Here is a 25046-nt window from a genome sequence, read left to right as displayed (position 1 = left end):
CTCTCAAATCCCTGAGAAGCAGAGGGAGAGAAAAAGACCATGTGTCCGAGGATCCTAGACCTGGGATCTCTGCTGGGCACAGGCAGACAGGGCTGTGGAGGGGAAGAACAGATCATTCTCATCTATGTGCAGGAGACAGAACTCAAGGAGTAAGAATGATGATGATACTAATATGGCTCTATCATCATAAAACTATTTAAATGAAGCATAATGACATTTGCATCACTACATTCAGTGATTACTTCCATTGTCTCCATCGTTACATACAGGAACATCAAAAAACATGCGATAGTCAAAATTCCAGGATCTTCAAGAAAAGCAGGTCAGGACTACTCACAGAGGAGTCTAGCAGTTATAAACTGAAAATACAAAGTTACCCAGATTTTTGTAAATGTTGCAACACCGCATGACTTAACTGTGGGTCTCAAGAGACTTACAGAAACTTCCGTGTTGCAGCCCGTCTTCTAATTTTTAAAGATGATGAGAAAAACTTATGGACAGGTAATACAGATACTGAATCACACACAAAGATTAACTGGAAAAAAACACCTTATGCAGCCAAGTATCATTCGTGGAGATGACAGATACCAAGAATGAAGAAACAACCCAAACTATTTTATGAGTCTAAAACCATCTACACTTCTTAAAAAACAGCTTATAAAAATGGCTTTCTGCAGAAGATTTGAAAAAAAATTAACTTAAAATATTTTTCAGTGACCAAAAAAAGGTATTTTAAAATACCTTGACCTTTATAAAAAACGTTTATAGCTAAATTCACTATTTTTAATAATCTCCACTGAAAGATTACAGAGTTGAAACTCCAAACAGGTGTCACTTCAATATTTTACCATTTGAACTAAAACTGTTCACTATAATTAAAATGGGGGTTTTTTTCAAATTAAAAATAAAACAAACAAAAAAGGATAAAACATATTAATAGCACACTTTCACAGTATTTAGCCAAGTAAGACCAGGTTTTGCTACACAAGGACTACTTGCAAGTCCTTAGATTTCAATATCAAATTATTTTACCCCACTAGCCTACAAATCCAGCAGCTAAAACTCAGTAAAAGCAGTGGGATTCTAAAATCTTACAGCACAGCAGAGACATTACTGTAAAGCACACCAAATTTATGGCACTTTAAGATTTCCCCTGGAGGCTAATATAGACCATTTAAAGGAACATAAACTGAGTCCATAATATAACTCCAATAAAAAAGTTAGCTGTACTTTTGCTCTCATCTGTTTTCTACTAACTGTTGAAAGACCTGTAACATAATGATAATGAAAGAACACAACACATTTGTAAGTGCTACACTGAGTTCTGTCATGCAGTTGTTCATTAAATAATTACATATGTAATGTTTCTTGAGAGGTAAAAAAGGTTTAGGGGAAAGAGGAAAAAAAATCACAAAACCAGAATCTCTGCAGCTGACCAAGTTTACTGAAGGTTAAATGGAAGCTGTAGGCAATCCTTTATTCAGGTCCTTAAAAGCATTAACATTGCAGAAAAATTGGCTCACAGATCAGCTTGCTAAGACTGAAGCATTTAGAGATTAACCCCCTTAAAACTTTAATCACTTCAGGCCTTAACTGGCTAATCCACAACCCGGTTTGTCTCTTATGTCTCATTTAAAATATGTAGTAAAATGTTCAAGTATCAGATTTGTTTCCTAGAAAAGATGCCTTACCTCAAAGTGGAAAAACAAAAATAACATTAAGTGATTAGCACTTGAATTTTAGAAGTATTACGTTTAAGAGAAGTATTACTTTCAACAGCATGTGTAATGATTTTCAGAGAGTGCATTGGGAATCTCTAAAAGTTTGGAAGTTCACTACTTTAAAACCTGGCTTACCTTAGAATGTCTTCAATTGAGTGACAGACATTCTGGTCTTCAACGCAACTCTGAAGACATATTAGTTGGGTTTGGGGTGAGGCGATAGCTTTCTTCTCCCTGATCCCACTGTGAAGCTCCAAGAGCAGTACATACTGACTGAATGACTGAAGATCTCCGAGGTACAGCTGTCACTCACAAGTTACGTATGTCATTATGAAGTGGAAATCTGTACCAGACTATGAAGTCGGCTTTTGTCAAAAGACTGAGATCTACTGGGTCACTCAAAATACAGATATACTTTGAAAATACATAAATACCATTCCTTACTTTCCTTTTTTTTTTCATATGTCAGGTTAGTTGGAATTTGAAATTTGCATCCAGTACTGAATCCAGTATTTCATAAAAGACATTCTTCGTGTCTAAGAGTCCACTTCTGAAGCTGCTCAAAGGTGCAGAAATGCTATGATCTACAGCAGACATAAGACTCTGCAGAAAGGATTAATATGTTCATTTCAATGTCCAACTGCTCCTCCTCTAAGAGGAAGCAGGGACCCTACCAGATCCCAAAGGGACACATAAAGCCTTTCTTCAGAAGCATTTCTCTTAATATAACCGTATGCGTAAGCTGTCTTCAAAGGACTGTATGAAATAACAGTTTTTACAATTTACAGTTACATTTTATAATCGAAGTAATTATTTGGATAGGTGACTAGCTTGTTTAAAAACGTATGTTCATTTCTATACTTGCACATACTTGAAATGAAGATTACTAATTCATGATGCTACTTCTACCACCATCATCATCACCAGTTCTACTGGGAAATTTTCTTCCCTGCTACACATTAAACTAGATATAATGTGCTTGCACAGTTCAACGTAAGGCAACATTTCTACTTCTAGGTATGACTTTCATTGGCCTAATTAACTTTAGCTTCCCGGTGCTGAGTAATGCAGATGACACTTCGTTTAGCTAATTTAGCCCTGGGATAAAAATGAGTATATAGTGTAACATCACATACCAAAGCTTCCTCCTTTGATGTATAAGTCATTATGATGTCTAGAAAGTTATATAGCTGAATTAAAACTGGATTATAAATAAGAAAACTATGCAGAAATATGAAGCTAACACATTCAACCAACATACTTTCTAAAGGATTCTTTTGGCAAGTGAGAACAAGAAGCTTGATCATCCTAACTTTAAACTGTCTCAGCTGATTTTAGGGCATTATTTTTAAACTTAAGTTCTATCAGTGTAAAACTGAAATAACTTCTCTGAAACAGACTATGGAGAAAGATACTAAAACAAGTTAATTTAAAATATTATTGGGGGAGTTTGGGGGAGGAGGCAACTATTAGATTGCTGTGTTCTAACTGCATTCTGTTGAAACCCAATAACTTAATGCTTCTCTAAGCCAAATACTTTATTAACTTTAAAAATGAGTATAAATCTCTACTCTTTAAAGTCAGCTTCCATGAAACTTGAGAAAACTCACTTTGACTTGCATTTGTCAGTAAACTGCAGATTGACTGCTACTTGTCAATAAACTGAAGATGCTCAATTTTTAAACTGAAATTATGAAAAAAGTTTCCTTTTTCCCTCTTGAATAGCCCGCAAAAAGTTCTAGCAAATCAAAGAGGAGCATCTTACTGCTTCTGAAGTAATAGTCAGCATGTATGATATAGAATATTAACAAATATCATACCTTATTCTCAGCTATATCATAATTCAACAAACACTAAAAAATGTTAGGACCCTTACTAGTTACTGTAATGATCAATAATACATTACAAAAATCTTCAGCTACATTTCACAGCAAGTTTTCAGAACTGGGCTTAAGAAAATGAAAAATATTGTTTTCTGTGGCTTTATTATTTAACTTAAAAATTAGCTGCACCATTCCTTTCCCTACACCATCTTAATTTTTTTCTGAGAAAACCAATCACAAGAATTCAAGCCCAGAAGGGTGGGAGGCATGCAGGGTTGGGGAAAGAAAAGAGCCCTCCACAAAAGTCTCAGAGGATTTTGTCTATTAGCGTTTGGGTGGAGCTTGGACTGACAGCATCTGAAGGAGATCACAAGGGGTCCAAACAGGCCTTTTCCATTTTAAAGTATTAAACCTTGAGGGGTAGGCATAGGTATTTTCCACTATTTCCTCCTCACCTTGTTCCATAAAATGCCATTTACATGAATGGGAAACAATTATTAACTCATATCACCCATTAGAAGCTGAGACAAATTATCTGATTCAACTTTTGTTACATGGCAAAAAGAAATTTAAGAAGAAACAAAAATCAAATGTCCAAATTCACAGGCAAATAATTAGCTTTAAAAAGGGGTTGAGAGGGGTGCAATGAGATTTTCACCAATAATCAGCTGAAGATCTCCATGATTCATGCAGAAGAACCGACTTTGACAGAAGACAACTCAAAAAATCTCATCTCCCCTCAATCCTGCAGCAGCCATGAAAAACTTTGGCCTTTTTTTCCTTCATGAGAACACAGTGAAGCCAGGTTAACATGTGTTTTAGATACAAACCATTGCTTTTTCCACATTACAGAAAACCAAACACTTCCAAAAAGAACCTGCATTCAAAGGAGTGGAAGCACACTAAAAAGGATTTTAAATCAAACTACTCACAGAATTAAGTGCTAGTCATAAATATGCCTACCTCCATCCTTAGATACATTTACGTCAACTATTCTATTCTTACCTTCTTTTTCACTTCCCCTCGCCCCCCCCCCCCCCCCCCCCCCCGCCTAGATTTGCCTGTTACCCTCCTAATGATATCAAAGCTGTCCTTAAGGCAGAAAATGGTAAGACAGCTTTTCTTGTTTCCTGTCCATGAATAAATGTTGATTCATGCTACACTTATCCAAAACCTTGGGAAAAAAAAAAAAAAAAAAACATCCTGCCAAAATCTGGCTTCCTTAAGTGATTTGCTTTAATACTTGATCTTTGCAATATCTCCAAGTCCTCACTCATAAGTAAGTAAAATTGTATTACCACATTTGGAAAGCAAATAAAAATTTGACTAATTTTGCCAACTGGCTGAAAAAATGTCCTTAACTTTTGTCATCAGATTTCATGTTACTTGGAAAGTTTAAAGTCTTAATGGCTTTGCCTAATGAGTCATTTGAGAACTGACATAAAAATAATGGTTTTGTTCAATCAAGAAAAAAAATAATCTTCCTTTAGAAAGGTGTTTCTTGCAGTGCTAACATCCTACAATTAAACTTAAATGGGAAATAACATTTGGTTATAGGTGCATCACTTAAGAAGCTCCACTCCTTTAAGAAAAGCTTTGCTCATTTATTTCAAAAGATGACTGGAAGTCAGACACTGTACTTTCCTTGCAATAGGTAACAAAAATTTGTATGACAAAATAAGTCTCAGTGTGACTCAAACTTTTTTAGTTGTTTAAGGTAAAATCGAACCATCTAGTTCATCCCTAAGAGTGGTTAAAAAAAACCACCCCTAAGCTTTGGCATCAAAAGTTTTATTTCTCTTCTAATGAACTACAACTGTGTACACTATATGAAAAAGCCACTTATCTGAACTCGGTCAGAAGTCATCAAGCACATGCTGGCTAGGCACATATTAAGTAGAGAATTACCAGCTAGCGCAAACAGCAATTGCTATACAGAGCGGTATAGTGTTGTAACAGTAGTAGAAACACTTCAGAGAAAGCAGGAGCTTCCATTGTTTCAGCACAGCACTACATTGCCAAATGCAGTATTATGCAAGTGTACCACAAACACTGTAAGTATCCATCACATGCATCCGAATAATGCTCACACCAGTAATTAATGCATGACATCCCCTCAAATCATACAGCTTATGCTTGACTATGAAGAAATGGAAACCACACTGTTGAAGAAAACGAGCAACCAGTCGCGTACACCAGCACATAGTGAATACAGAGGAAGCAAACAATGAACTGCAAGATCCCTCATTTCTTCCAATGGGGAAGATAACACCTGGCCATTGCCGTGTTATGACTCAGCAAGGGAGCCAAGCGCTGTCTGGAAGGTATCATACAGGCAAAAGCTTGCTGTGTTGGCGCTGTGTAATAAATTCAGTGAAGAGTCAGTGTCTTTGTCTCTCCAGCTGATTTTGCCCCACACTACAAAGACATTGCAACATTTCCTACAGGCTGTCTCCTCCTCTAAGCTTACCCTGTCCAAGCAGTTCCTAAGTTCACAGCAGTAAGAGTTTCACTCTGACTTCTCAGAAACCTCGTTTGCAGTGTGACCACAGTATTTCATTTCTCTGCAAGATCTTAACAGCCGTATGTTTAATGAACCCCTGATCCAGATACACCTTTTCATTGCATCTCACAGTAGAAGACCAACGAAGGGACAGAAGTATACATAGTGAATTCTCAGAGAGGGCATTTAAAATAGATCATTGTACACCAGCCTTGTTCAATGTACCACTCCCATAAGCACCTATTATGCCATCTCTCATGGACAAAATGCTGGGTAAAGACCGACTATTTAATCAAGCCAGTTTATTGGGATATTTTTAATGCTTTTCTGAATCTACAATATACAAATACAGTTTTGTATTTATTTAAACACAACAATGAAAAGTCGTCTGCCATCTGAAGGTCGCTTCTAAAAATGTAGTCAATTATAACCTTAACGACACTAATTAACTATTTCTAAACTCACAGACTTTTTCTGTATTCTAGGAATACCCGCTTAGTCGTACAGACCAAAATAAATAACTGTTAGCCAAAGTTATTACCCTTAAAAATACATTATTAGCCAAAATTATTATTCTTAAGGCTCTCATCTATCCTCTCTACTCACTCCCCAACTCCTGTGAGGTTAGATAACACACATTATTGCACACAGGTAGATGCATCTTCTAATTGTATGTGAAAGAAATTCTAAACATTACAAAATGTGATGCAAACTTACCAACTCTATTCCCTGTGGAAAAGGAGTGTCTTCCCAGTCCTTCTGAGGAAATCTTTGTATTATTTTTCCCAAACCTTCCGTTGGGCCTGCTGAAAGATAAAATCAAATTACTTAAAGGCACGCTTGCCATAAATTCAAGAATATTTTCAGAATATACCCAATGTTAGGAAATGTTTTGCCACAAGAGGCAGAATGTGTCTTGCAACTTATATAGTAAATACAGTCTTAATATTCTCCAGCAGTAACACAAGGAGTCACTACCCAAAATGAAGTGGCAAGCTGCATCCAGCCTATGACTGTCATAAATGTTTCCAAAGTGACAGGTAACTACTGGTAATTCTGGTTTCTCTCTACAAACAGCAGTAAATTAAAAACTAATATAATGGATTATGTGATATTTAAAAAAGAAATCAAACATTTGTCAAGAAACAGTCTTCAAAATGAAATCTATAGATTAAAAATCCACACGATTTATCCAGGACACACTAGTTCCTTGCCGTTACTTCTAGTTGGTTTCCTTGCACAAGTCAGCAGTGATTTTCTACCAGAAAGCTGTAGAGAAAAATGGCTCATTTCTGATAAATTTTCTGATGCAATTGTCTTGTTTTACTTCCTCCATTTTTCAAAGCCACAGTGCTATAAATAGGAAGCCCTTCAAAAAAGCCACAGGTATTAAACTGTAGCATCCTGAACCGTACAGGACTGTACTTAGAAATTTTGTTCTTCACCTGCTGAAGTTCTGGAGTAAATACTGAAAAAAGTCCTAAGGGTTTTTTTTACTGAATTTTAGCTCTGGGATACACCACAGGGTAATGTGGCAATGTGAAAGCAATTTCTACATGAATCAATATTGCCCTGAAGGAACATTGAAAGCTCGGACTGTTTTGAATTGAGCCACTACACAATGCAGAGCATGCAATCGTTAACTTTCAACTCATGTTTTCCACACTTAACGTGTGGTATGATCTCCCTTCTTGCACAAATCTTGCCTTTCCCTACAGAAAAAAAAAGTAAATCCTCTGCTTTATGTTACAAACATACCAAACAAACTGAAAAGCTACTATTACTCTGATTTCTGAAGGAAACAGCTTTAATATGGCCAAGTATTTCACACACATACACCAAAGACCTGGCCAGCATTCCATATGCATTTAAAACCCAAGAAAACAAGATTGCTGTGATAACATTAGTTTTCACTCTAGCAATTTCTGCATCTCTTGGATGATTTCAATGTAATTTCAGAGGTAAGCAGACATAAAATGCACACATGCCTGCAAGTCAATTGCTTGGTAGAGACAAAGAGGCCCAAACTCCTGTTCTTTCCTCTGCTCCAAAAAGAAGGAAAAAGCAGCAGAGCTGACCAGTTACCTCTTCCATAAGCCAGCATCCACGCAAGCCACCAGCAGTTACATTCAGATGGACCAAGCAGAGCACACACAGCTCTAGATTACCACTGTATTTGCATTCCCTTATACAGCAAGTGGATCATAGAAGAAACAAGGTAGATAAGAAAGCCAGCAGGTATCACTGCTGCAAATATGATTTAATAATTACAACATATTCTTAGGATACCAGTTTTCATGAAACTATACATAAAGCTTCCTAAATGGCAAAGTGAAAATTTGCAACCAATTATCTTTTAATAGTTTTAATAATCTATGCTGACCCATCACATTCATTTGATGACCCCTTCTCAAAGGGATGTCAGAGCTTTAAGATTCATTTTTAAACACTTCCTTGTGAAATTCTCAAAACCTATACTTCGATATTACGAACAGTACAAACTCTGCAGTAGGAGTAGCACTCCATATTCGTTGATTCCTCTGCAGACACCCAAGCAGTAGCAATGAATATATTATTTTCCTGGCTTTACCACTAAAAAAAACAATTTTCAGTCTGACACAGCTCAAGTCTACTAGCACAAAGCAATTCATAAATCAATGTTAAAGTGGAAAAAAAAACGTGGTTCCTTTAAGTTTCCAGTGAATTCACTGTTTGAGTTTGCTTTTATCTTAAAACCCACGATAAATTCTATACAATGTTTAGGTAGAAACAATCTGTAAGAAATATTTTCTCCAGCTTATATATTTTTACACTTAACTTTCTATGATTTTCTCTTGAAAATAATTTAGGAATTGATGTTTTTGGTACAATGGGCATATAAACTACACAGAGTAAACTCTGAACAGCAATCTTACCCACAAGACAGCACACACTGATTGTGATACCCAAGGGCAGCATGCTGAACTGCTATGAGATGCAAATAGCAGTAAAAGATGTAATCAGCAAGTCAAAAGCCAAAGGAATTATCACATTCAGAGAGAATTTGCAGAGATGCAGCGTCAGGATGCGCCAGAAACCAAGGAACAACTACAGACGTGGCTATAGCTGCAGTTTTTGTAAGGAAACAGAGCTCCAGATCTATTAGACAGTAAGTACTGAATAAGGTCACCAGTCACTAATTTCCCTGGTTTAAGATCAAGTGTTGTCTCATGTATTCTTTCTTACACAGCATCTTCTACCAAATTATCACTTCTCTCCCCACACCATTTTATCTCAACATCCTTCCAAAATTAGGAGGCATAAATGGAAAGTCTTTACCATTCCTTCCCTGAAGAGCTCTCAGAAGAGCAGTCACACACCTTACATCCTAACACAGGTAAACACATTCCTGCACTCCCTTTCTTCTACAAACATGCAGTCCTTCCTTCTTTCCTTCTGCCATGTAAGAAAATTAACAGAATAGCTACATTTTCAACTAAATACGGCAGGAATTGATATATATTTTGTTGCTATAACACAATTAACAGCCTTTAGCCTTTTTTACTCTAGTCTTACTCTTCTTTTTTGGTACTCTACTCAGAGAACTCTTCCTTTCTCCTGTGTCTTACGCAGTCACCAATGTGACAGTCACTACTACTGTCATCTTCACTCTGAGTGCACTGTTCCTTCACTGACTCAGTATCGGAACTTCTTCCCTTGTTGAGTTGAAGTCTCAAGCTATCACACAATCTGCTTTTCATAAGTGACGTCTTTGCCAAATTTTTAATTCCTCCCGTTGTTCTAACATTGGCAAGTGAAGCAAGGAGGAAACTACAAACAAATGCAGCCGGGACAGCAGTGAGCACCCTCCACATCAAGCAGAACTTGTGGTTGAGAGGCCAACAGCAAGAAAGGGCAGAAGGACCACGGTGAACAGAGATACTGAGGCATCCTAGAAAGGAAGTATCAAAAAATCACAATAGCAGAAAATGTTCAGTCCCTGCTGTGACTAAGTCCTCTAAGTTTCCCTGTGGGAACAGAGGTGACTGTTCTTTAACTGTAAATCTATCCTAGTTCTCAAAAGACTGAGACCTCTGACACCACCAACTACATCTATATAATAAAATCCAGGAAAGCAGCTCAAAATTTCTTCTCCTTCATCACATTTTGAAGCTAGTAACCCTCCTAGCTCTTTAATTATTAGACTTCTAGAAAGATGCTCCCTACGTGACAGTATGGGAATTTCTTTTAATTCAGAATTCAGAGATGTACTATTTATTTTTTTTTATTTGTAATATTCACTCCTATATGTCAAAACATTATCAGTTTTTTCAGGTTACTTCCCTTGGAAAGTCATTAATGCCGCCCATCAGTGTTAAAAGATCTTGCCGCATGTAGTAGTTTTGCTTTCAGGAAGGATTATAAACCTCTGTAGGAACGAACCTGAATGAAATGCACTTCTGAACATTTTCTGAAACTCAAAGTGAACTTCTTATTCCACCTGATCTCGCACTTCAGCTTGTCTCCGCCATCAGAGGGAAATCATTCCAAACAGACAATTAAATGAAAGTTTCAAATGCTTAGGAGATACCTTGAAAATATTACAAATATAATAAAATCTTCAAGTAGTATTTAAAAAATCATTTTGCGCTTTTCTGCACATGAATTTTTTTTTCTTAAAGTCTCAAGTAAATCCAAGGTGAATCCTTCAATGAGATTTTTAGCATGGGCACTTAAATCCTTACACTTTCAAAATGTTTTACTCCTCTCTACCATGGAACATAAGCAGAGTTTCCTTACAACACTCCAATAGTCCAGAGGAAAACAACTGAAGTGTGTAGAAGGGAGGTAGAGGACGCTTTCAAAACTGCGATCAACGGGATGCTTTATCATGCTCTAACTAAAGCCACAGTTTTGAATCTAATTGCATAACATATCTTAGTAAGTCTTTAGATTTAAAAATAAGACATACAAAGACACACAAATACGAATATGCACAGACTATTTTGGGTTGCTCTTACTTCAGCAGAAAATAAGTGCTTTCAAGAGAAAAAAAGAGAAATAGCAATAAGCTTTAGCTGCTCATAGCCTAGTTTGTAACATTTCGAACAGTTTTACAAGGTGACTTGAAAATATTATATAATAAAGGATGCCATCACATTAAATTATATTCTCCTTGTAGCTAAGACTAGATTACCATCAGTACGATATTAATACGTGCTAAACTGTTCTAGATACTAATCGGATTCAGAAATTCGTCTTTAGCATTACCTAGCAGATTTAGCTATTGTTTCATTAGGTCTGAAACATCACCTGCTCTAACCAGCTTAAAGTGTCCTTACAGACAATTAGCTGATTATGCCCAGTATATATGGGTTAGACAAACATTTATTTAATTTATTGCCAACTAACAAAGTTTCGACCACTAATTCAAGTACAAAGATGACAATTAAACAAATCTTTGTGAACACATCTTTTCTCTCCCTTCTCAGGCTTGACTTCAGTCCAGCACTTCTACTCCCCACTCTCTTGTCAGTCCATTCATCCTCATTCATTTGGGGAGGTGATGAGCAATGCAGGAGGTTGGGGTCATGTACATTGTCTTTAGCTGTGTCCCCAGCACCACCTCCCTTCCTCAACTCCTGCCTCTCAAGGCTGTGGCTTCGTCTTTTAAATACAGGTGAGCACGTGTGTCACCAGCTCCTCTAGCTGGCTGAGGTTTTGGCACACCCTGGGGTGTTCACACAAAGCTGTCTGGAAGCAGCTGTAACTGGCAAGGGTAGCTCCTGACCTCCTCTCGTACAACTTGCCCCACGCTCCCAAAACTTGGCAACTTGGGCCCAGTACAGTTATTTCTCACTTTTCTGTCTCAGAGGCCACTGCTGGGAAAACATTCTTGAAAAAAGAAACACTTTCTATCTAGGTCTAGTTAAAGTGCCACTTTTTTGGTATCCAAGTTTTCAAAAAAATCAGAAAAGGATCATTTTCAGAAAGACTCAGAGAAGTACATGAAGAATGCATCATAGAAATGCAACATTTTCTAGGAAAAAAACCCTGAAGTTAAACATTCCCTATCCAAGATATGAGCATCAAAAAAATAAGTATTCATATCCATCAAATGTGAATTAAAAAAAAAAAAAATAAATACCACCACCCCAAAGAAAACCCAAAAAAAGCACTTCCACTTAATCCTTCCACAGAAAAGTCCTGTGATAGAAATTTACAAATCTACTTATAATTCATAAAATCTAACTGTTTCACATGGTTTCTTAAGTTGTACACGCTACAGATACGTGGCAAACCCTCCTTTCACCCCACCAGAATTTTATTTGGGTTTGGGTGGGGGCAAGTGTATTTGAGTGGGGTTTTTTTAATGAATCTGCACTCCTTCCACATCAGGGAAATTCTTCAAAATCTCAGCATTTTATATGTTTGCAACTGCATAGGAAATTTCACTGTAATATGATAAATTTGAAAAAAAAATAAAATTATTAGTTTCAAATACACAAGTTACTGAATTGCAACTTGTACTTGTGAAAAGTTTGGACCCAGAAGCACTTGACAGAATCTCCACTCTACCAGCAGTGAGGACCTGGCCTGCTCTTGCCTTAAGAGGCTCTCTCCTTTGCTTGGATACTTCACTCAAACACAGAAATTTACATTTAATCCGTCCACAGAAGCACAAAGATAGAAAAAGTCTGTCTTAAAGACTTCATTCCTTTACAGCAATGTAAATACAAAGTAATTTGCTTAATGCTGCTACACAAAAATAAAACCTGGGCAAGTAGCAGCACTCCCATTAGTAACAAAAACAATTCAGTACAGTATGTTCAGCACATTTTTCAATACTTTATAGTTTAATTACTGTTGATTCTCTGCTGGTATTTTTCAATCCAACCAGTTAAGTAACAGTAAAATTGTAGTATGTCCCTAAATCCCAAGGTTTGGGATGAGGGGGTGTCGATGCTATCTGCCTTCTACTGACTTGTATTAAGTCATTCATCTTTCAGCACAGCAGTTATGTCTAAAAATACCACATGATTCAAGAGGTGGCTACAACTCAGCACCTAAGTGATTTTACATGCTCAACTTTTAGCACAACAGGCAGAAACAGAAAAAAAATCAGATCATGGGATTTCAACAGGTATACATTTGTTTCAATAAACAATACTGATAACTACTGACAATTTTCAAAAAATATCAAGGCCACATACCAAACATTAACCCATTGTTAAATCAGGTTTCATTCACATTTTTGGTTTTTAATCATTTTTCAAACACAGATGTTGTTGGGTTTTTTAATTCTTCTGATCAAGCACTTGAAAACATGTTTAATCAATAATGTGAATTTCTATTTTATGTAAAGGAATCCATTACAAATATTTAACAAAATTTTAAGATCTCTGTTAAATAACAAACTAGAAAATCTGAAGTGGGGGGAGAGAGAGAGAACACTTACATGTATGATTCTGCCCTTCCAATAATGCCTATGCTTTCAGTATGCATTTACATGTATCCACTGATCTCTCATATTTTGTATAACAGGTACAGTTACTCCACATCTCTGTGGACTGACGCTCAATACATCAGGTGGGCTTCCAAGGTGCACACACTCACACTGTGACAGGCTGCCAACTCCTATTCCATTAGGCTTGTACAGCTCACTTGGTTAAACAAGGGTGTACCTCAGCAGCCTCTACTCCACTCTGGTCTCCACTGCTTTCACTGGACAAGTAAGTCTTTGCCCATTTTTTCTAATTAAAAAAATCAGAATCAGGTGATTAAGATATTCCCATGAATAAGTCTTAGTCCCAACCACGCTCCCTCTACTCTGCATCCATCCTTTCCAAAGTTTCTTTCATGCCCCTTTTATTAATTCTTAACACTAAAAAGACATTCCTTCAATAGTCAAAAGAAATTCCTGTTAACTACAGCTAATTAACCAAATGTGACACCACATTAAAAACACACACACAGAGAACAGCTAGTGAACACCAGCAGTAGCCCCCTCAGTAAGTGCCTGCAAGCATCTGCTTAACAGACCTCAGATCTACAAAGATCCCAGAGGTTTTCCTCTTCATTCCACTCTCACCATTAAGAATGACAGGAAGAACTGGCACTCAACAATACTGGCAGCTCATTTTTAAATTGAAAAAAAAAGTTATTCCAGTGTTAATGGATTCAGACAGCCACAGCCAGCAAGAATGATCTTTGTATCATCAACACAAAGATTTCTGTCTTCAGATATCCTTTCAAATACTTGGCGGAAACTCCACAGCTGGCACTTTCCACTGAATTCAAATCAGTTACACAGAAGTTTCTGGAGGTTTTCGAAACCACTACAACTCAGATGCACTATACACATCACTCAGACCACAAAATACTTAACACAGTATACACGCGCATGAGCATGGAAGACCAGTGCATATTAACGATGTGTTCTGTGTAAAATAGTAATTGCTTTCACTATTAGTTATAGATGCAAAACAAACCTAGCAGTAACAAGAATTCAAAAGACATATTTCCAACAAAACTATTATTAAACTATATTTATAAAGGTATTCCTACAAAACTATTCCAATACTTTAACTGAAGAATTTTGCGGTTTTTTCTTTCATTTTGTAATGAAAGCATTTGTATGTCATACAAAGTAGGGTACAGAATTTGTGAAAATATTGCAGCAATTTTGAAAGTTGTAATTTTATCCTACAGCAATGAATTGCAATTTCATTAATCATCACCATCATCATCCAATAGTATCTTTAAGATGGCTTAACTCTCCCACCAAAAATCAAAGCTGACCATACAGTTTTGGACATTACATTCTTGACCCTGTACCACATATACACATAATGAATTCTCCAAAGATCAAACCCAAAATTTCAGCCTCCAAGAACGCTGAATGAGCAGTCTATAGCTTAAGCTATTAAGGAAAAAGCAATTTTTTCCCCAACTAACCTCTTCTGATCCGCCTTCTTTCTCCTTCCCCTTTTCGCATCTTTTTCTTTAAATGACACAAACATGCAACACATTAAAATTCTGGCATAATTTGTTGGTTCTTGAACCCTAGTCCCCTAAACTCCCTTCTTATATAAATCTTTCCCCATGAAAGGTCACATGCCATCTCTTGCTTGCCCTTGACATTCCAGAAGCAAGCTGCTAATGCAACTTACATTCCAAATTAATGAGAACTGTGATAAACTCTGTCTTTTCCCTTACAAAGCCCTGATAAAAATGCATTTGAGCTCTAAGAATTGTTAATCATATATGCAAAGCTTTGAATGTAAGCACTTTGGTGCTCTGTTAACAAAAGATAGTTTTCAGGTCTGTGTAAAAGAAACACACTAGAGATGACAGAGAAAAAACATCAGTAATGATGCCCCACAAAATACTTCAAAACTAACATTATAGATCCTAGGTGTAAAGTTCATAAATTATTTTAAGTATTCAGACTACAATATTACAGGTTAAAAGTTAGAAACATATTGTCAGTGTGGAAGATACACAGATGCAGGTGGCCCAGTACAGAACTTCTCACCCTTCTTTACAAAGGAGTGCCGAGCACTAAAGAAATCACCAAAATCTGCAGTGAAGTAAAACCTGTTACAAAGTTCTTAAGCAACTTGAAACAGCATAAGTTTTAAACACTTTTAGGAGTTTTAGAAAAGCTCTTTGTGGAAGCATGAAGATAACTCATGTTTCATCTCACACCTCTGTTTCTAAAAGGGAATAAAAATGTACCTGAGGTCTTGCAAAAACTTTGAAAACATCGCTATAGAAATCTTGATGCCAGAAGACACAAACTACTACAAAAGATACCTCCACTCTAACTCAGTCCCAACACAGAAGTCAGAGATGGAACTGAAGTGAATAAGAGGCCAAAGGAGAATGAACATTAAATGCCTAGAAAGAGAAATATTTCTTTAATAGGCCTATTATAAAGCACATAACAGGTTTTGGGCACCTTAAAGCCTGAAGCAGCCTGGACATGGAAATTTACATAAAGATAATTTAACTCTGATGTTTTCTAGACGAGAAAGAATTTACTGCAGCCTAAAAAAGATTAAACAAAATGCTGGTACTTTTAGGAAGGAGGAGTGAAGACAGGCTTCCCACAAAGATTGCAGATACTATTTGTACAACTGGTGTAATTCATAGTCAGTTCATCTTAATCAAGTCAAAGAAATGCGTGCAACAATCTTGGGAATTTGAACGACAGACGTTCCGGAGACTTGCCATATTATCAAGGATACAACAAATAATAGGATAAGATGATCCTCAGGCCTTTTTCTTTGTAAACAGGAAAAAATTGTTGAATGTATCAGAAAAAAAAAAAAAGTATTTCAATCTTCCCCCAAATGTTCTGGCACTGCTAGTCAGGACTACCTGAAATATTTTAATAGTCAAAATTCCTGAATGACCCAATATTTATTTGATTTCAGTACTTTCCTATTTTGCAGAGCCATTAACCCATCTTATACCCAGGGGAAGGAAACACAGAGAAAGTGATCTACGCCCCCAAGTGATGTGCAAGAAACAGGCTTGATCGATACCACTTAAATCTTGGATTAGCATCCTATTCACAGGATCACCCTTCCCACTACTGTGACAGATATTCTCCTACGCCAGCCAACTATGATCTTCATTAATCCTGGGTAGTAGAAATAATTTCTATGCTTTGTAAAAAAAGCAAGAAAAATATTCTAGTTTGTGTTTTAATTACATTAAAGCAGGGAAGTTGGGGGTAGGGGTGGAATATGGCAATACATGCCATATTTCATCTCACCAAACCAGCAGGTATTTCTGCTGAAAGAAAGCTAACAATTGCTACTCAGGCAGAAAACCTCTAAAACGAGTTTTAAATGTGTGTGGGAAACTCACATTTAAGGATGAACTTCATCCATTGAAGCTGTATGAATGCAAAGTGAAAAGAAAATACCATAAAAAGGACAAATACTATAAAAAGCAGCAGAAGAAAGGAAATCAGAGAAAAGGGAAGCATAGCCAGAATGAAGAGGAAAAAGAGGGAATGACTAGGGATGTTGCAGTCATCAACATAGGTCAGGTGCATATTTACCCACTGCAATGCTGTCCCTCTAATCATGCTCTATATCAGGCAACTGGCTGACAGTGCACACAAGGATTTGGTCAGCCAGGACTCTGCCAACTCCTAACTCCTTTGAAGAGCCATGTACTAAATGTCACCAAATCAGTCCGTATCATACCTGAAAAGCTGTTAGTCATGTAAAGTGCTGTCTCATTTTGAAAGCTGTGCTTCAAGACCAAAACCCTAGTGACCAGTGGCCATGACCTCACTGATATTTTTCAACTGTGAGTTCCGTAAAAAATTATTTCTTCTTGCTACCGTTGCTTCTCCCATTCTTAAGAGCTCACTCAGGAATTTCTGCAATAACATGAAGGGCCCTGTAAAAAGCTTTTCTGTCCTAGGAGCAATGAAAGCGTCCATTACTGTAGAAGAACCTTTCAGTACCATCATCCTCCACCTTGCAATAGAATTCCAGCTTCCCCAAAATTTTATCTGGATAAGTTACTGATACAATTAACACGGGTTGGCTGTAACAGCTGCATCTCAAGACTCTATCTTCCAAACAGAAGCCTGGGACATAATATGCTTCTCATACACTGCTGGGTGGACAGCAACATGGTTTTGCAAAAGAGGAAATAATAGACAAGAGAACGAAACAGTGAATACTCAATCATTTTAAAGTTACTCCCTATTATCCAGTGGTTGGCATAATATTCAAGAAACAGGAAAAAAGCTTGTGGGGCTGGCAGGGAGAAAGTTTCCTGCTCATTGACAATTCCTCTCCTTGTTTGCAAACAAATCATTTTTGCCAGCTTCTGGATAGGAAGGGAAGATCAGACTTAAAAATAAACATTCCATGTTAAACAAACGTTCTTTTGAACACACCAAACAAGATGTCCCGGCTGTCTTGGAAAAATCTTTTTTACTTATTTTCAAGAAAGGTATAAAAATTAAGACAAGATGTACAAAAAGAATTTCTATACTTACTCTTAAAGAAGTCTGTTCATCTACTGAAACTTATTTTTCTAAACTACTTTATACAAGTATAATAGGTAAGGGAAAACATATCTACAACAGATCTTCCGTATCAGTATGCACTTAAAGGATTCCCGAATATGAAAATTCAGTTCTAAATGCAATAATTAAAACTTTCCCTAAGTATGTTGAAACACTTGTTTTACCTTTTATGTTAAGCACGTTTTAACCTCTAGTATTATTATTTTTCCTAGGAGCAGAGTAGAAACAAAGTCAAACTGGGGGGTGTGTGTGGAAAAATGTATCCCACATTTATCATTTTACTATATGCCATCTGTTTGTATACACAAAATAATCTCTTATACCCTTTGGAAGTGTCTAATTATGCTCGTCGAGAGTTGTAGAAAGACACAATTATAACTGTGAATGACATCATGCAGATAGTAATCCTAAACAAAACTCAGGCCCAGCAAACTGAATATGGAAACACTCCACTACACCCTACAGAAAAAGTTACAAATATAGTTGGGGGGGGGCTAAAATCAATCATCATTCATACCTTATAAACACAAACAAGATTATAAAGCAAACGTAAAAAGAGAAATATGAGTCATGTGACAAATAAAAGACAATACTACTTGAAGCAATTTCATTTTAAGTGTCATCTAAGTTACCATAAAAAATTATTCACTGTGAAGGATTATACATATGATCATGAAATTAAATGTTCAATAGGTCCTTTCAGACCCTACAGAATTTTCACAAGTTGCAGTCTAAATCCTATATAAGAAGTCTGAAGAAGCTTCCTAATACTGCAATTCTATTTTCTTTTCAAAAGTGCTACATTATATATTAGAGTAAGGAAAAAAAAATCAACTCAACCAAAAAAAACATACAGAAAAAATCCACAAAACTTCGCAATGAAAAAAACCAACCAGAAAATCTGTGCGAGGAGAGGAAGAAGTAGTGCTGTGAGCTACACCCTGCCGAAGCCTGAATTCCTAGAGGGCTTGATCCCACTCATCAGAATCTCAGACTAAGATCTGAGCACTGATAATATTTTCCTTGTATCTGTAACACATGCTCCACAGCAGTCTGGTGTGAAACAGCATTTTTATTGTACTGTAAGCTTTTCTAACTTTGACTACTTGTACAGTTCTTTCTGTACTACCTACTTCCACAAACTTTTTAGAACTCAGCACTTTCAACATCTTCTGAACTGGCAGGCCTTCTGCTTTAACACGATATCATCACCCTTCCCCAGCTGGTTTCCTAAGGAAATGAGGCGTATGCAGTGCATATTGTGTTAATCTATCAGCGTCTCTCCATTCTCTTCAGCTGTTAGCTATAAACATACTTACAAAAAAAGTAGGACTACGAAACCTGAAATATATCAGTAAGATAAAGTTACCATTAAATTCAATGCATTGTAATACTTACTATGTTCAAGTAGGGAAAAAAATATTTATTTTATAGTAACAGTTAACAGAATAATGTTAGATTTAGTTTATTTGACAGAACAGAATTAGTAGTAGCTGGATAGATAGGGTGGAATAAGCATACATAAAGTTTGGCATTGGCTCTTCTTTTGCAAAAGATGCATAAACTCTTGGACAAAGACATTTTTCTAGGGCAAACAATAAGACTTCCCCTGAAGTACACATTTGTATCCAGTGGTCTGAATAACTGGTTTTGTTTGAGGAAGGGAGTCAGAGAGCTTAAATTCAGTCAAAAAGGAAAGAGCTCTGAAACAAGTTCTCATAAAAATGGTGATTCACAAGAGCGTTCCAAAACAAAAGATAGAAACTTCATGCCAATTGCAACTCCAAGTAAAAAGTGGAAAAAGTGCAAAGCAAATGGGTTTCTCAAAATGTATTTAAATTACATACTTTCTCTGTTAAAGAGATTCATAAAAAAAACCACTGAGAGGAACACTAAACATTTTTTTTTGCTACAGAGACTATAATGGTTTGTGCAACATCATTTAAGACCTACTGTCAAAAGGACTTTGAGCAAATATTCCAACTGCATGAGAAATCTTATCCCTACCGCAGTCTAGCTTTGAAAAAGATAAAACTAGATTACCAGTGTGAATTATCACCTAAAAATTTTGCTGATGAGGAAAACTGTCGCCGCACAAGACCAAATGTGTCTTCTCAAGCGTTGACTTGTTTCAAAGGCACCATGGAGTCGGATGTATCTAATTAGCAGGGAATGCAATGTTGCAAAAGAGTAAGCAAAATACTTCCCAGAGCTGGCTGATAACTTCAGTTCAATGTAGGTCTCACCAACACGCAGACCCATGATAAGCAAGCAGAGGGTACATTTGTTGAGAGACAGAAAGAAGATTCTGCACAGATTTTCCATCCCATGACGAAGAGAAAATACAGCAGTATAATACAGTTCAAGCTATACCAAGTTCACATATTTGAAGTAGAAGGTCTGGACTCTATATATGGGTGAAAGATTAATCTTCACTACAAGTCAGACACCTTTTTTCCCCTTTTAAACGGAATACAATCTACTTTCCCTAAATCGTCATATACCTTTTAAACTGACCTCTGTAAAGAACATGGGTGTAATAAGAAAAGAAACACACAGTTACAGGTTTACATAGGTCCATGTTATCTGACCCCCAAGCAAAACTACTGAGCTCTATGGGCACAGCAATTCAAGTTATTTTTGTGAATATTAAGTATTTTGGCAGCCAAACATTTTCCAGCTATCTGTAACATATAAAAGCTAATAACAAAATGTATTTCCCCTTTTAAAAATCAGTTAACACACAATCAATGGTTTAAAGCCAAGCCATTTGTCATTACTTAGATCTCTATTTTTACACAAATTACCTGAAAGATTACTCATACATCCAAAACCACTTGCTCTTTCCACAAAGTTAAATTAACTAATCTCCTTGAAGATCAGCTTACTAATAAGCTAGAACTGCATCACCTGTTTTTTAGTATCTTCATTGGTTTGATGCTAATGTCAAATCTAGCTGAGCAAATAAAGTCAGCTTACTATAGTAACAGTTTAACTAAAGTGCTTCCTCTAGGTCTTCTACCAGGTAAAAAGTTATTTGAGTTACCCATCACAATCATTCCCTTCTTTAGTCATCACACTGCACAGAATTCACCACACTATTCCTTTTCTACATAAGGATCTCAGTTGAAAACCATATTACTGTGCTTTTCATAGGAATTTTATGCATCACTTACAGGAAGTCAGGGGAAGAAATGCAAAAACATGCTGTTTTAAATATAGAAATAAAAGAAAGTAAAAATGTAAGCGTCACATTTTACATGTAACACTTAAGATACTGATAAATGAGGAGGAGCTACAAGTCAATGTCCTTCAACTTCTATTTTCCCTAGATTAGCCTGACCTTACAGACTTTAACAGGTGGGATCCCATTAGTTAAAATACAACAGCACAGGCACACACAGAACCAACAGGGGTTACTGCATTTTTTGTTAGAGGAACAGAATCGTGTTCAGCTTCAGATTTGAAGTTTTTTAGGTTTGGTAACTGTCTCAGGAACCACTATACACTTTATAAAGGAGTAGCATCCACATCGCCTAATACTACAGTTTCTAAAATACTAAAGTTTTATTTCAGATTCTCATATTGACTGCTGCTCTGTTGACTGAGCTGAGTCCTTAGTGGGATATAAAAGACTTTCTCTACACTGCCTACAGATGCAGCCCTGAAACCCAGGAGTGGCTACATCACGTGATGTGAGAACATGCATGGCACAGGCTATATCATCAAGGGTGACTCCCAGAGAGTGAAGCTAAAAGCCCATCCCTCCTTTTTTTATTATTGCCTCCTAAACACATTATAATCCCGGTCCTTTTTTTTTTTTTGAAGAGTTTTCAGAGATTCTGCCTACTAATGTCTCTTCAGCCTAACAGCTGTACACCAAAGACACTGTTCTTGTGCCAGATGTCAGAACATAAACTTAATGTTTCAGATTATAAAATACTTCCCATCATAACACCACAAAACTTTTAATAAAGGAGATCACCATCTTTGGTTACCATGGTGACAGATGACCTGTCAAAACAGGGACATCCCTACTTTATACTCGGTGAAAGATTAATTGCTCAAAACCATGAGTAAGTGACAAATCTATAGATAAAAAACCCATGCGGCTATGTTATGTCTGAGTGAAATGCCTCCACCATGGGGTTTAAGTCACTGTGCCCCCTCAGACAAAAGCCATTTTTATTAAGTAGTACTATTGCCACTAAAACAAATTCTTACCATAACCTGCCCCCAGCTGTAGCCTAATGACCGACACTCTTTAAATTGTAATAAAGAATTCTCTTTAGTTTTGCGGTATTCTTACGTAGTCCACATACAGAACATTTTCTTAATACAACAGTGAGAAGAATCCAGTGGTATGAAAGGCGCTAGATGGTGATTCTCCAAGAGTGGTATTGGTTATACAAGAGTTTTGAAGAAAATAACAGCTAAGAACACTCTTTTATCCACTGCCAGGATGTAAATTAAATGACCTAATACGAATTCTAACTCATTGAAAGCCTCACAACTCGGTTACTTGAGACAGAGAAAATCAAATTATTGGGACTGAAACAAACTACCACAGTCCATCAATAATAAGAGGAAACAAGAGAGATGGACTAACGCTACAGGAAGTTTACTTACCAAGAACCAAAGCCTGAGCATTGCAGCACTCATGCAACGCTGTACATCTTATCGCCTGAGATTGGAGAACACTCTAATGCTGAATAAGAAATACCTTCAACCAGCCTTGAGAAATAAAGTGCATAAACACAATGCGAAAGACCAAAAGCCTATGCAAGGCCTTGAATTTTCTCTACCTTTTTACAGAAAACAAAAATTGCAGAAGGTTCAAATATCAAAAATTTCTCACCTATATATATATATTTAAAAAAAATTGGTTTTCAGTGACTTTCCTTGGGCTAGAAAGTTTTTTTAACCATGGAACTAGAAAGACAAGCATGGCCAGACACCCTGATGTAACCAGTAGCGTATCCAAGAAAGTTTGGCTACAAACTCACATAGAAGCAGGAGAGCTTCCAGTTGCTGTAGGAAGGAAAACAGATTGCTACTCCACTTCCAACATCAAAATTAGAATATCACGTCTGCTGCTCATGGTTTAGAAGCAAGACACCTCAAATTTGTACATCAGAATTTGAAGCCCCTCGAGGATGAATAGCTGACAGGTGAATTTTATCCTCAAAATTAAAGAGAAATGACTGTGCATCCCATTACCTGTCAACCTATTAATAGGCAGTGAGGTAACCCATCATACCTAAGCCTTCATTCATTTCAAAGAGTCCAGAGCCCTACAGCATTGATGTAAAACTTCTTTTCTAACCAAGACCACATCCCTTGCACAACATGACAGTGAAAATGAGCTTCCCAATTCTCATGAAATGCATCTGGTGTCATTTTGGGAGGAGGAATTTGGGAAAGTACATGTGCGGAACAGCACTATCACAGCAAATCTGAGCAATGTTGACCTGCTCATTGAAGGAATGCTTGCCAGGACAACTGAGAACAATTCCAGATACTTGAAGTCATCTGAGGCAACACTTGGTACAATGAGTCACATAAGATAAATAGGTCATCTCTCTGACAAGGAAGACATACTGATGTACCACAGTGGTTAGTTAGCTGAGTATGTAATTGCAGAACCAAGCTTAAAAGACTGAAATCGGTTTTAGAGGTAGTAGATCTCTCCTCACGAAGAATTCAAGAATAACTCCAGCTACTGCACTGTTCAGGTTTTGCACATCAGCTAACTCCACACACCAGTATCATCTAGGCTTTTTTAATAACTCACGAAGAAATGTCCTACAGACAACCTGGAGTCAGAAGTAATTCTGCCTGGTTTCAGTGAACAGAAATTCAAAGACTAGCTGGTCGACTTCATGAAAGCAGTGTCTGACAAAACAACTGCACTGAGAAAAGGAACAAGTGCTTTTGCAGTACTCTGTTTTGTGCTTCAAATGCTTTCTTATGAACCTGGGAGGCTTAGCTAAGAAGGATTAAAGCAAGTGTTCACATTGCAGAAATCTGGTATTCCCCATTACCTGGTAAGCAGTGAGAGAACTCCTCCGGAGACTTCCAGGGACAGAGCGTACTGGGTCTAGTTGCAATAAAGTTTATTTCCTTCATAGCAGCCTGTATGGTGCTGTGGTTTGATATGGGTCTAAAACAGTGTTGAAAATAAACCAACGGTTTAGCTGTTGCTTAGTCATGCTTGCACAGAATCAAGGCCTTCTCCGCTTCTCATTCTGCTAGCCTCAGTGAACAGGGCTAAGGGTGGGTAAGAGGTTAGCAGAGGACTGTTGGCCCGAACTGACCAAAGAGATATTCCAATACTATATAACATCATGCTCAGTAGTAAAACGGGGGGAGTTTTTCCAACCAACACAGATGATGTTGCTCGGAGACAGACTGGGCTTTGGAAACAAAGGCTTTGTCTGCTGGTAGAACATGGAAACCGATTACTTTTGCAGCATTCTCCACTCCCCCCTTCTTTCTTCCTCTCACCTTTACTTACTAAACTGTCTTTATCTCAACCCACAAGCTTTTCCTTAATCTTGCCTTTCCTATTCTCTCCCTTATCCCACTGTAAAGGAGTGAGCGAACAACTAGGTGAGGGCTTAGCCACTGGCCAGGGTCAACCTACCACACAAAGGATTCGGAAGGTTAATTAGATTTCCTTAACAGGCAATGACATCCAGGCTGGAGACAGGTGATAAAACATAACCACAAAACATGGTTTCATTTCCACACTGAAGGATATCCTCTACTTATTTCAGCAAGTTTAATCACTACAGTACACCTTTCCCAAGAAGAAAATAATGGTTCTGACAGAGACCACCTTCTGGAAAGATTCTGAGGTGCTACTTACATGAAGGTGAGGAATTTTCATTGAAAAAATAAAGATGAACCTGCTTAGAATAAAATAAATTCACATTATTTTTCTCTGCAATAGC

At 37.1% G+C, this 25046-nt stretch overlaps 1 protein-coding gene across 6 annotated transcripts in view; it reads right to left on the bottom strand.

Moving 5' to 3' along the window:
• The window catches only part of SBF2 (SET binding factor 2), a 259658-nt gene that overhangs the window by 201640 nt on the left and 32972 nt on the right, over positions 1-25046 (bottom strand). For 4 of the 6 annotated variants that reach the window (XM_054067549.1, XM_054067552.1, XM_054067555.1 and 1 more), the window contains exon 2: positions 6765-6853. In XM_054067549.1, coding sequence (XP_053923524.1) covers positions 6765-6853 — 89 coding nt within the window. The remainder of the gene's footprint in view (positions 1-6764; positions 6854-25046) is intronic. The other 2 variants (XM_054067551.1, XM_054067553.1) reach the window with 1 other exon arrangement.

The sequence above is a fragment of the Cuculus canorus genome, chromosome 5 (assembly GCF_017976375.1).
Source record: "Cuculus canorus isolate bCucCan1 chromosome 5, bCucCan1.pri, whole genome shotgun sequence".
NCBI lineage: Eukaryota > Metazoa > Chordata > Aves > Cuculiformes > Cuculidae > Cuculus > Cuculus canorus.
This window is presented reverse-complemented; position numbering and strand designations above follow the sequence as displayed.